At 46.4% G+C, this 26458-nt stretch overlaps 1 protein-coding gene across 1 annotated transcript in view; it reads right to left on the bottom strand.

The window, feature by feature from the left end:
* The window catches only part of LOC309558758 (uncharacterized protein), a 117314-nt gene that overhangs the window by 37601 nt on the left and 53255 nt on the right, over positions 1 to 26458 (bottom strand). Inside the window, exons 2-6 of the mRNA XM_082261806.1 lie at positions 8467 to 8568; positions 4086 to 4367; positions 3783 to 3854; positions 1266 to 1358; positions 1104 to 1148 (exon numbers count right to left, since the gene is read on the bottom strand). Coding sequence (XP_082117932.1) covers positions 1104 to 1148; positions 1266 to 1358; positions 3783 to 3854; positions 4086 to 4367; positions 8467 to 8568 — 594 coding nt within the window. The remainder of the gene's footprint in view (positions 1 to 1103; positions 1149 to 1265; positions 1359 to 3782; positions 3855 to 4085; positions 4368 to 8466; positions 8569 to 26458) is intronic.

The raw sequence follows: 26458 nt of genomic DNA, 5'->3' as shown, positions 1-26458 counted from the left end.
TAGAAGTAGGAGAAAAAAATTCTACTCTAGGAAAGTACAGATACCGCATTTTGGTACTTAAGTACAGTACTTAAGTAGTTCTACTTCGTTACTATACATCTCTGCTGGACTGTCATCAAAGGTTATTTTATAATCTTGCAGCACAAATGCTTCATATTTGGGTTGGATATTCTCAGGCCTCCTGCCTGGGGGGAGGGATGGAGGTGGCCTCTGGATCTTCTTAGGACTCCTGCCTGATGCCGGAATGTAGGTGGGTGTTGGATCGTCTCAGGCCTCCTGCTTGGGGCAGGGATATAGGCGGCTGTTATATTTTCTTTGGCCTTCTGCTTGGGGGAAGGATGTAGGTGGGTGTTAGATCTTCTCAGGCCTCCTGTCTGGGGGAGGGGTGTAGGTGGCTGTTGGGGCTTCTGAGGCCTCGTGTCTAGGGGAGGGGTGTAGGTGGTTGTTGGGGCTTCTCAGGCTTCCTGTCTGGTAGAGGGATGTTGGGGCTTCTCAGGCCTCCTATCTGGGGGAGGGTTGTAGGTGGCTGTTGGGGCTGCTCAGGCCTCCTATCTGGGGGAGGGATGTAGGTGGCTGTTGGGGCTGCTCAGGCCTATTATATGGGTGAGGGATGTAGTTGGCTGTTGGGGCTTCTCAGGCTTCCTGTCGGGGGAAGAGGTGTAGGTGGCTGTTAAACTTGGACGTTCTCATGCCTCATGTATGGGGGAGGGATTTAGGTGACTGTTGGGGCTTCTAAAGCCTGCTGCCTGAGTAGGTGGACCATGTTTCTGGACAGAGGCTAAGGATGGAGGCCAAGCATGCTGAAAAATGGGGAAATGGGGCTGAAGTACCATTGAGGAACTTCATCTTAATTGTGGAACCTGAGATGCTGGAAGGTTGGTCCTTGAATGAAAGGTGGTGGCCTCTCAGTCGGTAGCTGAACTGAGTGTCTTACAGTCAGCTTTTCAGTCTAGGTTTGGCCCATCAGCCCCTCTTCCCCTCTGAATTTAAAGTACAGAATCTACAGTATATGTAGCTGCCATATTTACATTGGACACACATAGACACTGGCAAATCATTTTCATTTTACTGGAACAAGAACATGTAATGTGAGATTATTTTACCTTTCTGCCCGTCACGTCCTTGGGCTCCAGGCTCACCTTTCACCCCTGAAGAGGACAGAGATCACACTTAGCTGACATTATGAACACTGGAAATGATTATGCCATCTTCTGATACAAGGATTCCAAATCCCCATCATGACCTTTATAAAGACTATTCCTCACCATCTTTTCCATTGTGTCCAGCTGGTCCTGGAGGCCCGGGGGGTCCCGGAAGTCCCTCGGTGGCTCTACTTCCACCATCAGATCCAGGAAGTCCTGTAACCAGAATCACAGATGCTCAGATGACATCACAAGTTTGCAAAGTCCAGATGTTAGTAAGAAGAAACATTTATTAATAAGATTCACTTTGCTGGCTTTCAGTCCCAGGGGATTTGGCTGTGTACTCGTAATGAATAACCTCTGCCATGTACACCTAAAAACATAGCAGCCGCCATTTTTGTTTTGCTACTAAGAGACTTTGGCGGTCCTTTTGAATTTAGACCTCTCATGTGTTCCTGTTTCTTTAAGAAGCTATAGAGAAACTTTCAAGCAGCATGCTGCTAACCCTTTTCTCCCTAAGGGTAAAACAAATCTTAATGCCCAAGCCCAATTTTGCAACTTTGACATGTAATAAAACCATACATACTTCACAACTATTTTGTGCATCTTTTTTTTTTTTTTTTCAGGACAAATTGGGCTTTCATTTGGTGCTAAATGGTAATGGATATCTCCTGTTTTTTTTTTTTTTTTTTTTTTTTATTAGGGAATAAAATAAGGAAAATTTTAATTATTTTTAATATAAGGAAAACTGGCCCAAAATAGTTAAAAAAAAAAAAACATTTTTTTTAAATGTAGCTGTATATTTCTTGCTACCTTCATTTCCTACCACCAAAGAACAACCCAAACAAAAAATTCTCTCACTTCTGACAATCGCAGTGATACCACATATGTGGATGTTAGATGTTAGTTAGTTAGTTTGTATGTAAATACAGCCCAGAAAAAATTATGCACATTTTGCTTCTTTTTTTTTTTTTTTTATCCCACCTAAAACACTGAGAAAAACTGACACTGATACTAATTTAAAAAAAAATCCTGTCCAAAAAAATACTGACCCTGACCTTGACCCAAACGCTAACACTGGCATTGACCTAGATCAAACCTTGATCTAGGTTTTTTTACTTTTTTTTTTTTTTTTAAATTATTATTACCTTATGTACTCGAATATAAGCCGAGGCCCCTAATTTTACCACAAAAAAACTGGGAAAACTTATTGACTCGAGTATAAGCCTAGGGTGGGAAATGCAGCAGCTAGTGGACACAACTGGACCACCACGAGACCTAAAAGAGGGGCTGCGGGCATGGTGCAAGGGCTGCGGACATGGTACAGGAGATGCAGGGCTGTGGGCATGGTACAGGAGATGGCACAGGCATGGTACAGGAGATGGTACAGGAGATGCAGGGCTGCTTGCATAGTACAGGAGATGCAGTGCTGTGGGCATGGTACAGGAGATGGTACAGGCATGGTACAGGAGATGGTACAGGCATGGTACAGGAGATGGTACAGGCATGGTACAGGAGATGCAGGGCTGTGGGCATGGTACAGGCATGGTACAGGCATGGTACAGGAGATGCAGGGCTGTGGGCATGGTACAGGCATGGTACAGGAGATGGTACAGGAGATGCAGGGCTGCGGGCATAGTACAGGAGATGCAGTGCTGCGGGCATGGTACAGAAGAATCTCCTGTACCAAGCCCGCAGCACTGCATCTCCTGAGGAGATGCAAGGGCTGCGGAGGAGTCTCACTTACCTTTTGGTGAGGCGCCTTACATTTAAAAATGCCGGCGCCAACACGTCACCACGCATGCGCCATCTGCCCGGGAATAGCCGAACATGTACGGGCTTTCCCGAGCGGCAGCAGCGCATGCGCACTGCACCGGAAAACAGGTAAGTGGAACCCAGTATAAGCCCAGGGGGGCTATTTCAGCATAAAAAAATGTGCTGAAAAAGTCGGCGTATACTCGAGTATATACGGTATATATTGTTTTTCTACTCACACTTTTTTTTATCTCTACAAAGACAGATAAATATACAATGTATCTTTCTTGTCCATTCACAGAGACAGAAAACATGGGGGCGGGCATCACAGTGACTCATCACTATGATAGCAAATCAGAGGCTATCACAATGATCAGGTGTCTCAGAATCTACGTTCCAGTTCCCGATCGTTAGAACGGGGCCTGAGGCTCTCGGTGAGACCCCGGTCACTGTGCTGGGAGGTACGCAAAATAGCAGCTTAGTGGCAAAAAGCCCAGTGAAGTGGGGCCGCATATTTGTGTTACGTTGGTGCCAAGAGGTTAATCTGCTTATATTTTGCCTATATTTTTACCCCCCTCATCAACAGACTAAAGGCATTTTTTAAAGAAAAATTCAATTTTTTATTACATACCTTATGTTAGACCCAGTGATGTAACCTCTGTGCTACTCTAAGCAAAGCAGTCAGATTCTGGCTGGTGGGAGGGGCTGTACATAGCCCCCTGAAAATATCACAGCACCGTGCCTCAGTACTCCTCTCAGGAGTCCTAAGCCATTGCTGCAAGCAGTGGGCAGGCTCTCGGGAGGAGGTTCGGAATTGTAATCTTTAGTTTCTCGCCCCTTTATGTAATAATAGAATACTTTATATTTTGGGAATTGTGACCTCACCTGTGTCCCCCTTCTCCCCTTTCGCTCCTGGGAGCCCCGGAGGTCCTCGCTCCCCGTTTGTTCCCGGCTTTCCTGAAAACAAAATAAAATGTAATCAGAGAAAAAGAAATAAAAACTCGTCCTGAGTGTAGGACAAAATATTCAGAGATCTGCCAGGAGAACCCGACACAGGAGACAGGATGATAATTCTACAGAATATTCTGCAACAATGTATAAATGACTATTTACTTTGTGATTCAAAGTATCAGATCTGTATTTATACCTGAGTGTGTTCTGATAGTTAGTATTGAATGAGATCTGTACCTGGTATCAGGGTGATGTTGTTGATTCTCATGCTGAGCTGATCGTTCTGGTCTTTGATTAATTGGATTTCCTCCTTCAGGTCATTCAGTCTCGGTGTGGCCCCTGGGGGCCCTTCTGACTGCCGTGTTGCATTTCTCATGGTTATATTACCCTCCAGTCCAAAATTCAGGGGAAATTCTTCTTTTTCTCCGGTTACCTTATCACTGGTGATAATCTCATGCAGACATTTCATGCTGCAGATCTCATCTCTTAATGCTGAGAGCTCATGGCGGAGGGACATATCTACCGGGGAGGAGATACAAATATTGGAGACAATCAATGTGAATTTTTGCAGGGGTTAATGTATACGTGTGGGGGGAAGGATAGTGTTTAGGGGTTTGGGTTTTTTTTTTTTTTGTTAAAAAAGGAATAGGTCTAAGAGTAGGTTGAGGGTTAATGTTTTGGGGCTTAGGTTGAGTTCAAGGGTTAGGTTAAGGGTTGATAAGTAAGGGCTAGGTTGATGAGGACTAAGAGTAGGGCTAGATTTAGGGGTTATAGAGTAAGGATTAGATTGAGGAAGAAGACTAGGCTTAGGTTTAGAGGTTATAGAGTAAAGATTAGATTGAGGAAGAAGACTAGGCTTAGGTTTAGAGGTTATAGAGTAGAGATTAGGTTGAGGACCAAGACTAGGGTTAGGGTTAGAGGTTAGGGTAATGTTTAGAGGTTTAGGTTGATTTTAAGAGTTAATGAGTAGGGGTTAGGTTGAGGACTATGATTAGGGTTTGGTTTAAGGATTGAGGAATATGGATTAGACTAAAGACTTAGATTAGGGTTTGGTTTAGAGGTTAGGGTGAGGGTTAATGTTTAAAAAGGTTTAGGTTGAGTTTAGTAGGGGTTTGGGTTGATTAGTAGGGGTTAGGATGAGGACTAAGATTTGGGTTAGGTTTAAGGCTTGAAGAGTAGAGATTAGACTGAAGACTTAGACTAGGGTTTGGTTTAGAGGTTAGGGTGTTGGTTAATGTTTAGAAGTTTCGTTTGAGTTTAAGAGTTGATGAGTAGGGGTTAGGTTGAGGACTAGGACTAGGGTTAGGTTTAGGGATGAAGAGTAGGGATTAGATTGAAGACTTAGACTAGGGTTTAGTTTAGAGGTTAGGGTGAGGGTTTATGACTAGGGGTTTAGGTTGAGTTTAAGGGTTAGGTTTAAAGGTTGATAAGAAAGTAAAAGGTTTAAACTAGGGTGATGTGTAAAGGTTGGGGGTGAGGATTAATGTTTAGGGGTTTAGGTTGAGGTTAAGGGTTAGGTTTAAGAGTATATAAGTAGAGGTTAGGTTGAGGACTAAGAGTGCAGTTATATTTAGAGGTTAGAGTTAATGTTTAGGCAATTAGGTCGTGTTTAAGGGTTTGTGAGTAGAGGTTAGGTTGAGGACTAAGATAAGGGTTAGGTTTAAAAGTTATAGCATAGAGATTCGTTTGAGGACTAAGACTAGGGTTAGGTTTAGCAGTGAGGGTGATGGTTAATGTTTAGGGGTTTAGGTTGAGTTTAGGGGTTGATAAATAGGGTTAGGTTGAGGAATAAGATTAGAATTGGGTGTAATAGAGTAGGGATTAGATTGAAGACTAGGGTTAGGTTTATCACTTAGGGCGAGGGTTAATGTTTAGGGGTTGATAAAAAAGGAATAGGACTAAGATTAGGGCAAAGGTTAATGTTTTGGGGTTTAGGTTGAGTTTAGGGGTTAGGTTTAAGGGTTGATGAGTAAAGGCTAGGTTGAGGACTAAGAGTAGGGTTAGGTTTAGGGGTTATAGAGTAGGGATTAGATTGAGGAAGAAGACTAGGGTTAGGTTTAGAGGTTATAGCATAGAGATTAGGTTGAGGACCATGACTAGAGTTAGATTTAGAGGTTAGAGTGAGGGTTAATGTTTAGAGATTTAGGTTAGGTTTAAGGGTTGGTGAGTAGGGGTTAGGTTGAGGACTAAGATTAGGGTTAGGTTTAAGGGTTGAAGAATATGGATTAGACTGAAGACTTACATTCGGGTTTGGTTTAGAGGTTAGGGTGAGGGTTAATGTTTAGAGATCTAGGTTGAGTTTAAGGGTTAGGATTAAGGGTTGAAGAGTATAGTCTAGGTTGAGGACCAAGATAAGGGTTAGATTTAGAGGTTAGGGAGAAGGTTAATGTTTAATAGTTTGGGTTAGGTTTAAGTAGAGTTATATTTAAAGGTTAGTGTTAATGTTTAGGTGATTGGGTTGAGTTTAAGGGTTGATGAGTAGAGTTTAGTTTACGGACTAAGATTAGGTTTAAATTTAGAGGTTATAGCTAAAGATTATGTCGAGTACTTAAACTAGGGTCAGGTTTAGATGTTAGGGTGAGGGTTAATATTAGGAGTTTAGGTTGAGTTTAAGGGTTGAGGAATAGGGGTTAGGTTGAGGACAAAAATTAGGGCTGGGTTTATAAAGTAGGGATTAGATTGAAGACTGAGACTAGGGTTAGGGTTATAAATTTAGGTTGAGGGTTAATGTTTAGATCAGCCTTTCTCAACCTTTTCAGCACAGAGGAACCCTTGAAATAAATTTCTGGTCTCTGGGAACCCCTGCTAAAAATTAAAAATCTACAACTCACATTAGTGTGACAGTCAGAGGGAAGAATGCTCCTTACTCTTGTCATCATTGGGAAGAATTACCCCCCTTAAAGATAGCTAAAATAAACAATGGCGTCATTGGGAATTTATCTGAGGCAGAAATTGCCTATTGATCAAGGAACCCCTAGCAACCTCAGGAGGAACCCTGGTTGAGAAACCCTGGTTTAGAGGTTTATGTTTAGTTTGAGGGTTGATGAGTAGGGGTTAAGTTGAGGACTAAGATTAGGGTGAGGTTTAAAGGTTATAGCGTAGAGATTAGGTTGAGGACTAAGATTAGGGATAGGTTTAGCGGTTAGGGTGAGGGTTAACGTTTAGGGGATTATGTGTAGTTTAAGGAATAATAAGTAAGGTTTAGGCTGAGGACCAGGACTAGGGTCTTAAGTAGAGGTTAAGGTGAGGATTGCAGTTTGGGATTTAGGTTGAGTTTAGGGGTTATTGCATAGGGGATTTGGATGAGAACTAAGACTACAGTTAGGTTTTGAGGTTAAGGTGAGGGTTAGTGTTTGAGGGTTTAGGTTGAAGGTTAAGGTTGGATTGGATTTAAGGTCTAAGGCAGGCATGTCCAACCTGCGGCCCAGAACCACAGGCAATGCGGCCCACTGCCCCCTGACAATTTTTTATTTTTTTTGCTGGGAAGGAAGGAAGTCGAGTCGGGGGCACGGCCACAGAGGTTTCAAACTAACTGTAGGCAGAGGCTGCCTCAGAGGGGATCATCCACTAGTTGTGTTAAATTTGTGCTGGGGGGGGGGGGGAGCACGGCAGCGTGGGAAGAACGCAGCAGTGTTTTATTACTTATATACCTTTCTTCTCTACACTCAATGTAGCCCAGAGAAGCCAAATGGTTGGACACCCATGGTCTAAGGCACAGGTGTCAAACACAAGGCCCGTGGGCCTTTTATGTGGCCCTCGCACCTCTCCTGTAGCTGCAGGAGAGCTCCAGTCCTCCTCCCGACCTAATACTTTCTGCTTTCCAGCAATGCCTCCAGCTTCTTCCCAGCAGCACCACAAGGTAAGGGAGGTGCACTGTGATGTAAGGGAGGGTGGGGGACTCAACTTTTGATGGTGGAGAGGCTCTTGACGTCTTATGTAAGAGTGCATTCACATGTCAGCGTTTGGATCGCAGGCAGAATCGCAGCGATTCCGCCCGCGATCCGGAGATTATTGCAAATCGCGGGACGCCTGTGCGTTGCCCGTGATTTGCAATAGCCCCCCAAACGCTGAGCGATGTTGCCGTGATTTCTGCCTGCCGAATCGCGGTAACATCGTGCAAAAAAAATCGCGGGACGCAATACGCTCCAAAGAAGCTCTTGTACTTTTTTGGGACGTAATGCGTCCCGCGATTTTTTTTTGCCCGATGTTACCGCGATTCGGCAGGCGGAAATCGCGGCAACATCGCTCAGCGTTTGGGGGGCTATTGCAAATCACGGGCAACGCACAGGCGTCCCGCGATTTGCAATAATCTCCAGATCGCGGGCGGAATCGCGCCACAATCCATACGCTGACATGTGAACGGAGCCTTAGGGTAGGGGATGCTCTTGACATCTAGTCTTACAGATACAACCGGCCCTTTTGAGGGCAATCATAATGCTGATGCGGCCCGCGATTAAATTGAGTTTAACAACCCTGCTAAGGTATTATTGTAGGAAATAGAGTTGGTTCTTCCATCAGACATCTCTGTGCCTGAGGCCTGCTGTGTGTGTGATCAGTTTGTACCCCCGCTGGGTACAGGTATAGTGTTAGGCCCCTCCCCTTTGTAGGTGATCATTACCTCTGAAGGCCAGGTACACAAAACCACAGGTCAGAAGGAGAAGAGATACAACCACGATGATACGAGAAGTATGTTCTTTGCATCTTCCTCTTGGCTTGTGATCTAAAGAGGGAAGAAAACATAGTAGTGAATTTCGCCGAACAAGCCAAGTGTACCCGTCCCTGCCACTCACAGCAATGTCTGAGCTGAACTTGATTTGATGACCAAACTCTACAGTTGTCTTTTTTAGAAAATATTTATTTCAACATTTTTTTAAAATTTTTATATCTACAGCCGTGGCCAAAGGTTTTGAGAATGACACAAATATTAATTATCACAAAGTCTGCTGCTTCTGTGTTTATGATGTCACTTTGCATAAAAATTTGCAAAAAAAACTGGGAATAATAAACCAATGCGCTAACCGCTAGGAGAGTGGGTAAAAGATAAAAAATAAAAAATATATATATTATAAACTGTGTAATAAAACTTAACAGCAGCCAATTTTTGCAGTGTCACCACTAGCAATAATATAGATTAAAAAAAAAAATATATATATATATATTTAAAATCAGCAGTAGCGGCAGTGTGAACCGGCACTAAGTGAGATAACACCAAGTAGACCAAAAAAGCAGAAAAAAGCTGCGCTAAAGTTAAGGTGATAAATAAATCTAAAAATGTTTTCAAAAAATAAATAAATAAATAAATATTAAAAAATATATCATGAATTGACACAATAAATGTAATAATAAGCATATATGTGCATAAATTAAGTCCTTTTGATGAAACAAAAAAAGTCCCAATGAAGTGATGAAAAATAATATGAAATATAAAGGACCTAGGGGTCCTAGTGGACAACAGGCTTGGCAGAATGGCAGTGGCATGCAATGCCAAGCCACTGCAAGCAAAGCCAACAAAATACTGGGATGTATAAAAAAGTGGATTCACTCCAGAAATAAAGAGATTATTCTCACACTCTACAAGACTCTGGTCCGACCACATCTGGAGTATGCTGTCCAGTTCTGGGCACCGGTCCTCAGGAAGGATGTGCTGGAACTGGAGAGAGTCCAGAGAAGGGCAACTAAAATAATTAGGGGAATGGAGGACATCGGCTATGAGGAAAGACTACAAGCACTGAACTTATTCTCTCTGGAGAAGAGACGATTGAGGGGGGATATGATATCAATGTACAAATATTGTACTAGCAACCCTAGCATAAGGAACAAACTATTCAGAGAAAGAGAATACAATAAGACACGTGGCCACTCACTAAAACTAGAGGAAAAACGATTTAACCTTAAAATACGTAAGGGGTTCTTCACTGTCAGAGCAGTAAGGATTTGGAATTCTCTTCCACAAGCAGTTGTATCAGCAGGGAGCATCGATAGTTTCAAAAAACTATTAGATGGGCACCTTAATGACCACAACATACAGGGGTATACAATGTACAACATACAGGGGTATACAATGTACAACATACAGGGGTATACAATGTACAACATACAGGGGGTATACAATGTACAACATACAGGGGGTATACAATGTACAACATACAGGGGTACACAATGTACAACATACAGGGGTATACAATGTACAACATACAGGGGGTATACAATGTACAACATACAGGGGTATACAATGTACAACATACAGGGGGTATACAATGTACAACATACAGGGGTATACAATGAACAACATACAGGGGGTATACAATGTACAACATACAGGGGTATACAATGTACAACATACAGGAGAATACAATGTACAACATACAGGGGGTATACAATGTACAACATACAGGGGTATACAATGTACAACATACAGGGGGTATACAATGTACAACATACAGGGGTATACAATGTACAACATACAGGGGTATACAATGTACGGTTACCAGCAAACACACACATCATAGGTTGAACTGGATGGATGGATGTCTTTTTTCAACCTCACAAACTATGTAACTATATGTAACTATGTAATATATAACATGTTGTCCTCCACCGCAGTGCACTAATCACCACAACATGCGATTCAGCTTACCAGATGGCAAACGGTATTTAGCCCAAAACAGCCCCTAGATATGGACCAATGTGACGATTCCCGCGGGATATCCACCCCAAGGAGGAACACTGAATTAGCCAAAGAGGATGCCAACAGACTAAATAAAGCAGCAGGCAACACTCAAGGTAGTAATCCACTCACAATCCTGAGGATCCAAATGGCTCAACGTTTCCACCATAAAGGAAAGGATAAATGCTCCATAGTGTGAATCGATATAACAATTTATTCAAATAAAAGAAAAACACTTACAATCTGAAAGAAGATAAGCGCTAAAATCAAGCAAAGCCGGCCGGCTTCTTACTCAGCCCGTCCTTCTGGGTTGCGTTGGTGACGTCAGCACGCCAGACTCGACGCGTTTCGTCAAAGCTGACGTCTTCCTGAGCTTTTTGATCAGCAGCGCAAGCTCAAATGCTGATTAATTCTCAAAACGCAGTGCAAGTGAGTAATAACAATAAAGTGCTCTGAACATATGAACAACTAATAAGTGCAAATAGTATGAAAAGGAATGAAAACTCCCAATAGGAACATAGTGCACAAAAAAATGTGATGACAAAATTTAAATAGAAAAGTTCAAAAAAGTCCAACAATAACTGTATACTGAATCCTTTAAGGATATCCCACCAAGTGAACACAATCTTCCCACAGTGCAGATATTCCTGGGTACAGTGATGGTGACACCCTCCATGTTGAAAAATGGCAGAAATTCACACTCACCAGATGGAGTTGATCCCTCTTGCCATATGGCAAGTAGAGATCCACACAGGCTTATTCAATCTCCGTAATTTAGGTGCAGATTCTCAGCTTGTCCTCCAAATGAGTTCTCTCCTATTAAGTGGATACTGTACAGGACAATCCACAAAAAACAAAGAGAGAGGGAAGCGGACTCCTTGTAGTGTAGTATCGTAAAAAAAAAAAAATGATTTATTGGATAAAAGAGTTATTCCCCAATATGGGTCAATACATAAATAGTAAAATCCAAAAGCAAAAAACAAAGGTCCCATGCAGTTTCCCACACTGTGTTGGGGAGTTGTAAAACACTGGAAGAGCTAGCAACAGCATGCATTCCAGCTAGTGTACAGAATGGGTCGACATGCGTGTCAACTTGACGTGTTTCGTCACAAACATGACGTCTTTGGAAGCTGTATTCACTATCATTCATCATCAGTGGTGTCAGTGGGATAAATAGTGCCCCATCATTGGTGTCAGTGGGAGGAATCGTGCCCCATCATTGGTGTCAGTGGGAGGAATAGTGCCCCATCATTGGTGTCAGTGGGAGGAATAGTGCCCCATCATTGATGTCAGTGGGGGGAATAGTGTCCCAACATTGGTGTCAGTGGGAGAAATAGTGCCCCGTCATTGGTGTCAGTGGGAGGAATAGTGCCCCATCATTGGTGTCAGTGGGAGGAATCGTGCCCCATCATTGGTGTCAGTGGGAGGAATAGTGCCCCATCATTGGTGTCAGTGGGAGGAATAGTGTCCCATCATTGGTGTCAGTGGGAGGAATAGTGCCCCATCATTGATGTCAGTAGGAGGAATAGTGTCCCATCATTGGTGTCAGTGGGAGGAATAGTTTCCCATCATTCAGCTTCGGTTGTGGCTGCAGGAAGGTTCTCTGGCTGTGTGTCTGCTCCAGGTGATTTCTGTGAGAAGGGAAGTTCGGTAAAATCTCTCCCAGCCCTGCTGGCCCCTATCTGGGGAGGCCATGCAGGCCAGCAGGGCCTCTCCTGCTGGAAGCTCTGAACCATCCCCTGGGCAGCTGGATGACATGCCTGCTCCTGGACAAGCCATGGCTGGGGATCTCTCTGCCCCTGGTGAGGATGAGGATACCGAGTCCATTCGGGAGCAAGTGGTGGCCGGGATCAAGGTCCTGAATAGGGAGAGAGACCAGCTCTACAAATTGAGAGCGGAGTTGAGGCGTCTGCGAAAGCAACGTGAAGGTTTGCACAGCCGCAGCCGTGGATCTATGGATTCGGAAATCCAGTTGGCAAAGGTCCGGGTTCAACACCAGGAAACCATTGTGGCCATGATGGAAGGTAAAGAGGGGCCCTTTAAGGAAAAGTTTTGCAATGACCGGAGATTTGCAAGGATGGCAAAGATGGAGGTGGAGGAGGGGACCCCCGGTTCTGACCCCCTGACCCCCCAAGGTGAGGTAAGCAACCCGTTGCCTTCTCAGGGCTCAGGAGGCATGCTGACAGTGATCCAGGCAGTGGAGTCTCCATTACAGGCGGATCAGCTGGTGTTTGGTGAGGAGAACTTTCCTGACAATGTGCCTGATAAGGTAAAGCCTAGCAAGTCCCAAGTGACTGATAAAACTATTTTTGTGCCATTTAACACCTTGGCTAATGCTGATATTTTGCCCAATGACACCCAGGCTGGTAATTTCATATCCAGCAATATTTCAGCAGCTGATGTTTCCTTGCAGGAAAAACTGCGTTTAAAAAATGACATTGCAGCAAAGGAACTACAAGAGCCAGAGCAACCAATTAACCCCCCTTTTGCTGAGTCAAAGGCTGTTTGTCCAGTCACAGCTGCTGTCTCTATACTGCAGCATCAGGCCACCTGTGGTACTACAGCAGAAACTGTGATAGTGAATACTGATTGTTGTGACATTTCTTCCAACACAGCTGTTCTGAATAATCCTACTAATGTGTGTTTAATGGACAATCCTGCTGGCTCAGTACAAGAAGTTAATAATAAGGATAATAATAATAATAGTAATGTACCTGCTAAAGTTACATCGGTGTGGGGTCTTGGCCCTGATAAGCCCTCTTTTGCTCAGGTGGTACGCTCTGCTCCTGGTAATATTATTAGGCCAGGGCTGCAGCCAATGAGGAACCCTGCTTCCAGGCAGAGATTAACACCACAAACTGCCACTTTGAGCACCCCTGGTTCCGGTCTTGGGTCTCTGGCTTCTGCTGGGGGTCCAAGACGTAATGTCGTTATACTTAAATGGGAAGGTGGTGCAGTCTCTCCAGCACGGCGTGTGGTGGTGGATATGATTTTGGAGATGGGCTTTGGGGCGAATGACCTTTATGCCCTAATACACGTAGCTGGGAGCCGGGAGTACACAATCAGCTTCACCAGGCCAGAGGGTCTTGACCTGTTCTGGGAACGATATGAAGCTCGGTGCAGGTCAAGACCCGAATGGGAAGATCTGGCACCAGTTGCTGTTTCGCAGAGATCAACGGTTAAAAAAATAACCATCATTCTCACTAACGAGAGTGTTCCTGCTCGGGACTTAGAGGTCTGGTTAAGGAACTATGGTGAGGTTTTGACAACACCAAATAAAATTCTTGATGAACGTGGCATATGGACTGGGGGTTGGTCAGTAACGGTCAGGTTGGCCAGGGATGGGAATGTTGTCCGTCACCTGCCCTCCTCGGCTTTCATAGGGAGGGATAGGATGACTGTTTTTTATCCTGGTCAGCCAAAGCTATGTCACCGCTGTGGAGAAAAGGGGCATTTTAGCTCCTCCTGTTCAGCCTTAATATGTTCGGTATGTCGGGGACAGGGTCATGTGGCCAGGGACTGCACCCAGGCGATAAGGTGCAACCTGTGCCTGCGCCTTGGCCACCCCTACAGCCGATGTCCGGAGGCCTGGCACAATATGGAGAAGGAGGTAGTAGATGATCTGTTGAGGCTGGACAGGATGGAGGATGAGGCCCCTGGTGTACCATCTTCCCCTGCGGTGACTGACTCCCCTGGTCCTGTTCAGGATCCCTCCCCAGTTTCTGTGGCAAACCCTCCTGTGTCTGTAGGTATTCTTTCTGTGGCTGTCTCTGTGTCCCCCCAGCCTACTGTACCCGCTCCTCTTGTGTCAGAACCTTCCAAGTCTGTGCCCCCTGAGTCAGTCTTGCCCCATGAGTCTCCTAGGTCTGACTTAAAGGAAGGTCCCCCCCCACCCGGAGTGGTGGGATGTGCCAAAAAGGGTGCTGCTGCTTCTTCTGTAAAGAAGTCTTCTGCAAAGACTTTGAAGAAGAAAACAAGAAATGAAAACATCTTGGAGTCTGACCTGCAGTACCTGGAAGAGAGAAGGAAGGTTGTGAGGCGGAAGAGACAGGCGGTGAGGACGGAGCAGGAAGCCCCAGTGTCTGTCCCCAACCGTTCTAGGGCTTCTGCATGGGATATTTCCTCATCTGGAGCTTCCTCTGAACAAAATTCAGACTCAGAAATGGAGTTGGAGGAGGCCTCAAGAAAGAGAGAGGCTTCTGGTGATGAGCAGCAGAGGGGAGCTAAGAAGCAATCCACCCAATAACCCAAATGGCGGTTCCCCCTCCGTTAAAAGTGGTGACAATAAATGTCGCCAGTATTAAGTCAGTAAGAGCTCGTTCTATGGCCTTCTTTTTGTTCAGCCAATTAGATGCTGAAATTTTATTTTTGCAAGAGACTAGGCTCACCTCCTTGGCAGATATTCACATGGCCAAGAGAGAGTGGAGGTATGGTCCATCTTACTGGTCTCTTGCGGCCGAGCCTTACGGCGGGGTGGCGGTGTTGTTTAAAACCGGCATGGTAACTGTCCGGCGGGTTATTGAGGTGGAGATTGGGAGATGTATGGTCTTAGACGTTCTTGTGGGAGGGCAGGACCTGCGCCTAATTAATATATATGGGCCGCACACAAAGTGGGACAGGAAATGCCTTTTTACAAGGATCAAGCCATTTCTTTTTACATCCCGGCAAGTGGTTTTTGGAGGTGACTTTAATACTGTGACTAGGCCCAAGGACAGGAAGGACTTCAATGACAGGCTGGGATATGATAGCGTTTTTTTAAATAGTATGGTTAGGGATGCTGGTCTTGTGGATGTGCACATTAAGCACCTTCCGGATGACACAGGGTTCACCTTTCATCTAGGTAATAGTCAGAGTAGGATAGATAGGTTTTTTTTGAAGGAGGCCTCTGCTTTCTCACCCCCAGTGGTGCAGGCAGTGGAGTTCTCTGATCACTGTATGCTATCTGTGGTCTTGAATGCTTCAGACTTCCCTCAGAGGGGCAAAGGCATCTGGAGATTAAATTCGACTCTCCTTGAGGAAGAACATGTTAGACAATCCTTTGAGGAATTCTTTCAGGCACAGGTGACCATCCTGGACTTTTGTAGCAGCAAGGCTGAGTGGTGGGAGCTGACCAAAAAGAGGATTGCTGGATTCTTCAGGGGCCTAGCCAATAAAAAACAGTTTAATAGATACATGACCTACCAACGTTTGCGGAGGAAGCTGGATATTCTTGTCTCGAGAGGAGGAGATCCTGGGGCAATCTCTGAAGTGAAAATCCTCCTCAGGAAGTGTCAATATGACCGGCATACCTCTTTGGTTCTGGAGAGGGACTATGGGAAATACCACTCGCCTGACCCTTACCAGAACTGCAAACAGGGTGTAGCTGTTAAGATGGTCGTTGGCCTTAAGGATAGTACAGGTTCCTTGACAAAGTCCAGGTCAGGGATCCTGGAGGTCGTGAGGTCTTTTTATGCTGAACTTCTTGGGAGGAAAGAGCTTGACCGAGACAAGATGGAAAGCTTTTTGGACTCTACTCCAGGTCTAAATGGTGGAGATGTCCCTTTGATGAATTTGACAGAAGAGATCACAGTTGAAGAGGTGACGAGGGCAATTGAACAGCTTGCCATCAAAAAGTCACCTGGACCGGATGGTCTGACGGCTGAGTTTTACAAAGCCTTTAAGTCTATTCTGGCCCCACATTTGGTAGAGGTTTTTAACAGTTGTCTTGCTGAGGGGGTGCTTCCCCCTTCCATGAGACACTCAGCTGTGATTCTTCTTTCAAAAGGTAAAGATCCTACGATGATTGAGAATTGGCGCCCCATCAGCCTTCTCAATGTCGATAGAAAGGTGCTGGCGAAGATACTTTTTTGGCGTCTATCGGCAGTAGCAGAGTCTTTGCTTTCTCGCCATCAGCACTGTTCGATCCAGGGTAGGAGCACCTTCACAGCGGTTTTAGCTGTCCGGGAGGCCTTGGAGCAGTGCAGGGCTGCAGGCTGGGGAAAGTATCTACTGGCATTGGATCAGGCAAAGGCTTTCGATCGTGTCAACCATGAGTACCTGTGGTTGCTCTTTAGTAAGTACGGTCTGCCGGGTGGTTTTGTCGATTGGTTAAAAGTCTTGTATAAGGGGGCAGAAAGCTTCCCTCTTGTTAATGGTTGGGTTGGACAGTCCTTTAAGGTTGGCTCTGGGGTGCGCCAGGGTTGTCCCCTGAGTCCCCTGCTCTATGTGTTTGCAATCGACCCCTTCATCAGGAGGCTAGAGAGCAGCATGTTGTGTGGGGTACCAGTGGGAATCCCGGGTGAGCCGCCTTTGAGGGTTGTTGCCTATGCGGATGATGTGTCAGTGATTGTCACTGGGACAGATGAAGCAGAGGAGGTGGTCTCTCTGACATCACGGTACTCTGAAGTATCAGGCTCCAAGATCAATCAGGAAAAGAGTGAAGTTTTTTGGATGGGAAAGGAAGGTGAGGGGTTTGATCTCCCGGACACCTTTCCAGTGCCCCAGGAAAAAATTAAGATATTAGGCATTGAATTTGGACCTGGCGATTATGGCCTCAAAAACTGGGAAGGCAGGCTGGAAGTTGCCAATACTAAGGTGGTCAGCTGGAATAGATGGAAGTTATCTCTGAGGGAAAGGGTTGATCTGATTAAGACTTACCTGATACCGATCTTCTTGTATGTCAGCCCTGTCTGCATCTTGCCAGTGTCTCTCTATGCTAGGATCTATAGTGTGTTCTTCCAGATGCTGTGGGGGAACAGACTGAACCCCATCAAGAGGAATGTCACCTATCTATCCAGGAGGGAGGGTGGCTTAGGTATGGTCAACCCCGTTCTTTTCTTTTCACTGCTATTTCTCAAGTTTAATATTGGTAGTATGCTTGCAGTGGAACCTCCTGGATGGGCAGGCATGTTTAGATCTTGGTTTAGGCCTTTTCTGCGACTTTGGGAAGAAGGTGGCCAAGTGAAGAATCTCAGGGGTCATCGTGGTCAGCTCCCAGCCTATGTCGCTCCGTGTCTGAAGTTGCTGCGGCAGTGGCGACTGTCGGCTGAAGATCTCAGATCCGCTCCGAGGAAAGTCCTTATGAGCCGAGTCTTGAGCGAAGTCTTTCATGACCCACTGGCCTTAAGGGATTGCCCAGGCCCAATTTTGAGGGAAGGGTTAAGATTGATTAATTTGGCTAGAGTCCCCCTTAAATTCAGGGATCTGGCCTGGTTGTGCTTCCACGGGAGGCTCTATGTTCGGGGCAATTTGAAATTCCGCAGTGGGATGGATCGTGGTTGTCCTCGGGAGGAATGTACAGGTGAGGAGGAGACTATGGACCATTTTCTGCTTCGTTGCCCTTTTAACTTAGAGGTATACAAACAGGTGGGGGGGGGGGCCCTCGGCGTTCCTTTCCTCTCCAGGCTGGGTTATGCTGAGTGGGTGTATGGAGCATTCAATACTGGTGGGGGCTTTTGTTTGGATACACTTTTTTTAATTAGCTTAGTAGTCCGTTATTACACCTGGAATGCACGGTGTCAGGTCACCCTTCGGCGTAAAATCCTTCCTGTTCAGGTGGTGGTGTGTGACATTCTGCATGAGGTGGGGAAGATTCGGGCGCTTGAGAGAGACAAGTGGGGTCAGAGGGCTTGGTTGAAGGCGTGGAGGGGTTTCAAGCCTCCCTGACTGCCAGGAGTCTCTTTCCCGGGTGTGGCTTTCTGTCTCTTATCACCCTAGATTTTTTCTTAATGCTCAGTTTTTGATAAATGGCTGCATACATAGGTGATGGGTTGTGCCTCTTAGGCCCTCTCTGCTGCTTTATGTAAATAGTTTAATATAAATGTTGGAAGTGGATTATGTATATATTGTATATATTCTGCACATGGATGTGTATTCCTTTGTTTTCTGTTGGAATATTGTACTATAGTTCTGTTTTTTTACTTTTGTATAAAATTTGTTGCTTGATTCTTTTCAATAAATCATCATTGGTGTCAGTGGGAGGAATAGTGCCCCATTATTGATTTCAGTGGAAGGAATAGCGCCCCATTACTGATTTCGGTGGGAGGAATAGTGCCCCATCATTGGTGTCAGTGGGAGGAATAGCGCCCCATCATTGGTGTCATTGGAAGGAATAGTAGCCCATCATTGGTGTCACTGGGAGGAATAGTGTCCCATCATTGATGTCAGTGGGAGGAATAGTGCCCCATCATTGGTGTCAGTGGGAGGAATAGTGCCCCATCATTGGTGTCAGTGGGAGGAATAGTGCCCCGTCATTGGTGTCAGTGGAAGGAATAGTGCCCCATCATTGGTGTCAGTGGGAGGAATAGTGCCCCATCATTGGTGTCAGTGGAAGGAACAGTGCCCCATCATTGATGTCAGTGGGAGGAATAGTGCCCCATCATTGGTGTCAGTGGGAGGAATAGTGCCCCATAATTGGTGTCAGTGGGAGGAATAGTGCCCCATCATTGGTGTCAGTGGGAGGCATAGTGCCCCATCATTGGTGTCAGTGGGAGGAATAGTGACCCATCATTGGTGTCAGGGGGAGGAATAGTGCCCCATCATTGGTGTCAGTGGGAGGAATAGTGTCCCATCATTGGTGTCAGTGGGAGGAATAGTGCCCCATCATTGGTATCTATGTAGTGTGTGTGTGTGTGTGTGTGGGGGGGGGGGGGGTCTGTTGAATGGTCAGTCAACTGCAGAAAGAGCCTGTAGGAACCCCCCCCCCCCTGGAGCTCCCCCTGCTGGCTACAATGTGTCAGGAAGACCCACGCTGCGCTCCTGAGGCTCCACCCATAATCTTGCTTCATTATTATTAATATTATTGTGTAACGGACATTTTTTCTTATGTAGAAGATTTGGGTGGCATTGAGCAATTCTGTGGCTTTCTCGCTGTGGTGTCAGTGAACTTTTTGTGGTCATTTATTTCTTTTTGTTTTTACAAAGTAATTTTCTAAAAGGGGAAGTGCACTCCAATAATATTCATGTGACTTCTCTGTGCGGCAGGAAATGCTGCTGTCAGGAATATTTCAATTAAAGCAGAACTCCGGGCATATCTAAAAGACTTACTGCAGCTCTGTAGTCATGAATACGTTAATAAATATACACTACATTGTCAAAAGTATTGGGACGCCTGCCTTTACACACACATGAACTTTAATGGCATCCCAGTCTTAGTCCGTAGGGTTCAATATTGAGTTGGCCCACCCTTTGCAGCTATAACAGCTTCAACTCTTCTGGGAAGGCTGTCCACAAGGTTTAGGAGTGTCTATGGGAATGTTTGACCATTCTTTCAGAAGCGCAATTGTGAGGTCAGGCACTGATGTTGGATAAGAAGGCCTTGCTCACAGTCTCTGCTCTAATTCATCCCAAAGGTGTTCTATCGGGTTGAGGTCAGGACTCTGTGCAGGCCAGTCAAGTTCCTCCACCCCAAACTCCCTCATTCATATCTTTATGGACCTTGCTTTGTGCACTGGTGTGCAGTCATGTTGGAACAGGAAGGGGCCATCCCCAAACTCCTCCCACAAAGTTGGGAGCATGAAATTGTCCAAAATGTCTTGGTATGCAACGCCTTAAGAGTTCCCTTCACTGGAACTAAGGGGCCAAGCCCAACCCCTGAAAAACACCCCCACACCATAATCCCCCCTTCACCAAATGATTTGGATCAGTGCACAAAGCAAGGTCCATAAAGACATGGATGAGTGAGTTTGGGGTGAAGGAACTTGACTGGCCTGCACAGAGTCCTGACCTCAACCCCATAGAACACCTTTGGGATGAATTTGAGCGGAGACTGCGAGCCAGGCCTTCTCATCCAACATCAGTGCCGACCTCACATATGCGCTTCTGGAAGAATGGTTAAACATTCCCATAGACACTCCTAAACCTTGTGGACAGCCTTCCCAGAAGAGTTGAAGCTGTTATAGCTGCAAAGGGTGGGACAACTCAATATTGAACCCTACGGACTAAGACATTAAAGTTCATGTGTGTGTAAAGGCAGGCGTCCCAATACTTTTGACATTATAGTGTGTGTAAATAATTTATACCCAGTGGTGATCCTGTGGAGGAGGAGCTACCGGCTGTAATTCTTCCAATTATATAAATATATTCCCTTTTTCCATGGGGGGGGGGGGGGGGGGGGGAGGGGTTTATACATCCGATAATGTCTGTGAATGTCACCCGGAGCTCCTCGCCTATGAATGGGATGGACCGGCTTTGTAACAATGTGTCAGGAAGACGCACACTGCGCTGATGAGGCTCCACCCATAATCTCGCTTCATTATGATTTTATTATTATTGTGTAACGGGTGTTTTTCTTCTGTAGAAGATTTGGGTGGCATTGAGCAATTCCGTGGTTTTCTCTCGAAGGTGCCAGTGAACTTTTTGTGGTCATCCATTTATTTTTGTTTTTACAAAGTAATTATTTTTTTATAAAAGGGGAAGTGCACTCCAATAACATTCCTGTGACTCTCTGTGCGTCAGGAAATGCTGGTGTCAGGAATATTTCACTTAAGGCAGAACTCCGGGCAGATCTAGAAGACTCCGATTACTGCAGCTCTGTGATCATCAATACATCAATAAATGTATCCTCAGATACAAGGAGCTCAAAAAAATGAAAGGAACCCTTTTTAATCAGAGTATAGCATCCAGTCAGATAAGCTCCTGGGATATTGGTCTGGTCAGTTAAGTAACAGAGGGGGTTGTTAATCAGTTTCAGCTGCTTTGACGTTAATGACATTAACAACAGGTGCACTAAATGGGGGCGAGAATAAGATGACCTCCAATGGTTACAGGTGGAGGCCACTGAAATTTTTTCCCTACTCATCTTTTCTGACTGTTTTTCAATAGTTTGGCATTTGGCTGGGGTCAGTGTCACTACTGGTAGAATGAGGCCATACCTGGACCCTATAGAGGGGGTCAGTGTCACTACTGGTAGAATGAGGCCATACCTGGACCCTATAGAGGGGGTCAGTGTCACTGCTGGTAGTATGAGGCCATACCTGGACCCTATAGAGGGGGTCAGTGTCACTACTGGTAGTATGAGGCCATACCTGGACCCTATAGAGGGGGGGCAGTGTCACTACTGGTAGAATGAGGCCATACCTGGACCCTATAGAGGGGGTCAGTGTCACTACTGGTAGAATGAGGAGATACCTGGACCCTATAGAGGGGGTCAGTGTCACTGCTGGTAGTATGAGGCCATACCTGGACCCTATAGTGGGGGTCAGTGTCACTACTGGTAGCCTGAGGCCATACCTGGACCCTATAGAGGGGGTCAGTGTCACTACTGGTAGAATGAGGAGATACCTGGACCCTATAGAGGGGGTCAGTGTCACTGCTGGTAGTATGAGGCCATACCTGGACCCTATAGAGGGGGTCAGTGTCACTACTGGTAGGATGAGGCCATACCTGGACCCTATAGAGGGGGGTCAGTGTCACTACTGGTAGCATGAGGCCATACCTGGACCCTATAGAGGGGGGTCAGTGTCACTACTGGTAGCATGAGGCCATACCTGGACCCTATAGAGGGGGGTCAGTGTCACTACTGGTAGCATGAGGCCATACCTGGACCCTATAGAGGGGGTCAGTGTCACTACTGGTAGCATGAGGCCATACCTGGACCCTATAGAGAGGGTCAGTGTCACTACTGGTATCATGAGGCCATACCTAGACCCTATAGAGGCCTAGACCCTATAGAGGGGTCAGTGTCACTACCGGTAGCATGAGGAGATACCTGGACCCTATAGAGGGGGTCAGTGTCACTACCGGTAGCATGAGGAGATACCTGGACCCTATAGAGGGGGTCAGTGTCACTACTGGTAGTATGAGGAGATACCTGGACCCTATAGAGGGGGTCAGTTTCACTACTGGTAGGATGAGGCCATACCTGGACCCTATAGAGGGGGGTCAGTGTCACTACTGGTAGAATGAGGCCATACCTGGACCCTATAGAGGGGGGTCAGTGTCACTACTGGTAGCATGAGGCCATACCTGGACCCTATAGAGGGGGTCAGTGTCACTACTGGTAGCATGAGGCCATACCTGGACCCTATAGAGGGGGTCAGTGTCACTATTGGTAGCATGAGGCCATACCTGGACCCTATAGAGGGGGTCAGTGTCACTACTGGTAGCATGAGGCCATACCTGGACCCTATAGAGGGGGTCAGTGTCACTACTGGTAGTATGAGGCCATACCTGGACCCTATAGAGGGGGTCAGTGTCACTACTGGTAGAATGAGGCCATACCTGGACCGTATAGAGGGGGTCAGTGTCACTATTGGTAGCATGAGGCCATACCTGGACCCTATAGAGGGGGTCAGTGTCACTACTGGTAGCATGAGGCCATACCTGGACCCTATAGAGGGGGTCAGTGTCACTACTGGTAGTATGAGGCCATACCTGGACCCTATAGAGGGGGTCAGTGTCACTACTGGTAGAATGAGGCCATACCTGGACCCTATAGAGGGGGTCAGTGTCACTACTGGTAGAATGAGGCCATACCTGGACCCTATAGAGGGGGGGTCAGTGTCACTACTGGTAGCATGAGGCCATACCTGGACCCTATAGAGGGGGTCAGTGTCACTACTGGTAGCATGAGGCCATACCTGGACCCTATAGAGGGGGTCAGTGTCACTACTGGTAGCATGAGGCCATACCTGGACCCTATAGAGGGGGTCAGTGTCACTACTGGTAGGATGAGGCCATACCTGGACCCTATAGAGGGGGTCAGTGTCACTACTGGTAGGATGAGGCCATACCTGGACCCTATAGAGGGGGTCAGTGTCACTACTGGTAGGATGAGGCCATACCTGGACCCTATAGAGGTTGCACAGGCAGTCCAACTCCTCCAGGATGACATATCAATACATGCCATTGCCAGAAGGTTTGCTGTGTCTCCCAGCACAGTCTCAGGAGCACGGAGGAGATTCCAAGAGACAGGCAGTTACTCTAGGAGAGCTGGACAGGGCTGTAGAAGGTCCTTAACCATCAGCAGGACCGGTCTCTGCTCCTTTGTACAAGGAGGAACAGGATGAGGACTGCCAGAGCCCTACAAAATGACCTCCAGCAGCCACTTGTGTGAATGTCTCTGACCAAACAATCAGAAACAGACTTCATGAGGGCGGCCTGAGGGCCCGACGTCTTCTAGTGGGCCCTCTGCTCACTGCCCGGCACCGTGGAGCTCGATTGGCATTTGCCATTGAACACCAGAATTGTCAGCTCCACCACTGGCACCCTGTGCTTTTCACAGATGAGAGCAGAGTTCACCCTGAGCACATGGGACAGGCGTGAAAGGGTCTGGAGAAGCCGTGGAGAACGTTATGCTGCCTGTAACATCGTTCAGCATGACCGGTTTGGTGGTGGGTCAGTGATGGTCTGGGGAGGAATATCCATAGAGGGATGCACAGACCTCTACAGGATAGACAATGGCACCCTGACTGCCATTAGGTATTGGGATGAAATCCTTGGACCCATTGTCAGACCCTATGCTGGTGCAGTGGGTCCTGGGTTCCTCCTGGTGCACAACAATGCCCGGCCTCATGTGGTGAGAGTATGCAGCCAGTTCCTGGAGGATGAAGGAATTGATAACATTGAATGGCCCCCACCCTCGCCTGACCTAAATCCAATAGAACCCCTCTGGGACATTATGTTTCCATCCATCCGACACCGCCAGGTTGTACCTCAGTCTGTTCAGGAGCTCAGTGATGTCCTGATCCAGATCTGGGAGGAAATACCCCAGGACACCATCCGTCATCTCATTATGAGGATGCCCCGATGTTGTCAGTCATGCATACAAGCACGTGGGGGGGGGGGGGGGGGGCATACGAACTACTGAGGACCATTCTGAGGTCCTGCAATGAAATTTCAGAAAAATGGACTCTCCTGCTGCATCATTTTTTCACTTTGAATTCAGCCCTCTGTAGGGTGATAATTTTCATTTCCATCAAATGATGTGACATCCTTTCCTTCCTAACACATTACCCAGTCCATACCAGTATAGACCTAACACATTACCCAGTCCATACCAGTATAGACCTAACACATTACCCAGTCCATACCAGTATAGACCTAACACATTCCCCAGTCCATACCAGTATAGACCTAACACATTACCCAGTCCATACCAGTATAGACCTAACACATTACCCAGTCCATACCAGTATAGATATCCAGCATTAGAGTTTTCCCTATTCAGATCTGATGTGTTTTCAAAGTGTTCCTTTCATTTTTTTGAGTACTGTATATGAATGTGACCTGAAATCAGCCATTCCCATCCCCTGTACAGCAGAGCTCAGAATGGGAAAAGCAACACAAAGCGCCAATCAGTTCATATGCTGGCCAGGAGCACGCGGATAGGAGGAAAGAGTGAAGGAAAAGAGACACGAGTTCACCACTGTGCTGCTTCCTTTTCACTGTCCAATCAGAGACTGGGGTGAGTGCAGGACAGCCTAGACTCAGAGGAAGGGGGTCCAATATCACACCTCCCAGCATTCTGAGATGCAAATAAGGGACACCTATTAGCAAAAGTATGCAGGCGTAGGACACACCCCCTGCCATGCCCCCTTATAGGAGAATTTTATAATTCACAAGTGCGTTTCTTTACCACTACTATTCCTTTATATTCGCTTTTGAAATTTACAAATGCAGCAATTTAGAAATTGTATGAAAGGTTTAGCCCTGGGAAACACTTTTTGAAAGATAAAAAGTGCATTTTATATACAACTATATAGATCAGACCAACATAGGGGATCAATGAGGAGGAAAGAGGGACAGAGGGACTTTGTTCCCAATCAGGGATGGTCCCTCCAAATCCGGGACAATAGGGAGCTATGGAATGATATTGGCCATCAGTCTGAGGAAAACTAGCAGCAGATAAAAATCCATCCCTGAGCTCCAATCAGTGACTTTGTCTAGGCTATAGTGCCCCATCATTGGTGTCAGTGGGAGGAATAGTGCCCCATCATTGGTGTCAGTGGGAGGAATAGTGCCCCGTCATTGGTGTCAGTGGGAGGAATAGTGCCCCGTCATTGGTGTCAGTGGAAGGAATAGTGCCCCATCATTGGTGTCAGTGGGAGGAATAGTGCCCCATCATTGGTGTCAGTGGGAGGAATAGTGCCCCGTCATTGGTGTCAGTGGAAGGAATAGTGCCCCGTCATTGGTGCCAGTGGAAGGAATAGTGCCCCATCATTGGTGTCAGTGGGAGGAATAGTGCCCCATCATTGGTGTCAGTGGGAGGAATAGTGCCCCGTCATTGGTGTCAGTGGAAGGAATAGTGCCCCATCATTGGTGTCAGTGGGAGGAATAGTGTCCCATCATTGGTATCAGTGGGAGGAATAGTGTCCCATCATTGGTATCAGTGGGAGGAATAGTGCCCCATCATTGGTGTCAGTGGGAGGAATAGTGCCCCATCATTGGTATCAGTGGGAGGAATAGTGCCCCATCATTGGTGTCAGTGGGAGGAATAGTGCCCCATCATTGGTGTCAGTGAGTGGAATAATTCCCCATCATTGGTGTCAGTGGGAGGAATAGTGTCCCATCATTGGTGTCAGTGGCTGGAATAGTGCCCCATCATTGGTGTTAGTTGTAGGAATAGTGTCCCATCATTGGTATCACTGGGATGAATAGTGCCCCATCATTGGTTTCAGTGGGAGGAATAGTGCCCCATCATTGGTTTCAGTGGGAGGAATAGTGTCCCATCATTGGTGTCAGTGGGAGGAATAGTGCCCCATCATTGGTGTCAGTGGGAGGAATAGTGCCCCATCATTGGTATTAGTGGAAGGAATGGTGCCCAATCATTGGTGTCAGTGGCAGGAATGGTGCCCCATGGTATCAGTGGAAGTAAAGGTGTCCAATCATTGGTGTCAGTGGGGGGAATATTGCCCCATCATTGGTGTCAGTGGGGGGAATATTGCCCCATCATTGGTGTCAGTGGGAGGAATAGTGACCCATCATTGGTGTCAGTGGGAGGAATAGTGCCCCATCATTGGTGTCA

The sequence above is a fragment of the Pelophylax lessonae genome, assembly GCF_965119305.1.
Source record: "Pelophylax lessonae genome assembly, chromosome: 6".
Classification (NCBI taxonomy): domain Eukaryota; kingdom Metazoa; phylum Chordata; class Amphibia; order Anura; family Ranidae; genus Pelophylax; species Pelophylax lessonae.
The sequence above is the reverse complement of the archived record's forward strand: the minus strand, read 5'-3'. Positions and strand labels throughout refer to the sequence as shown.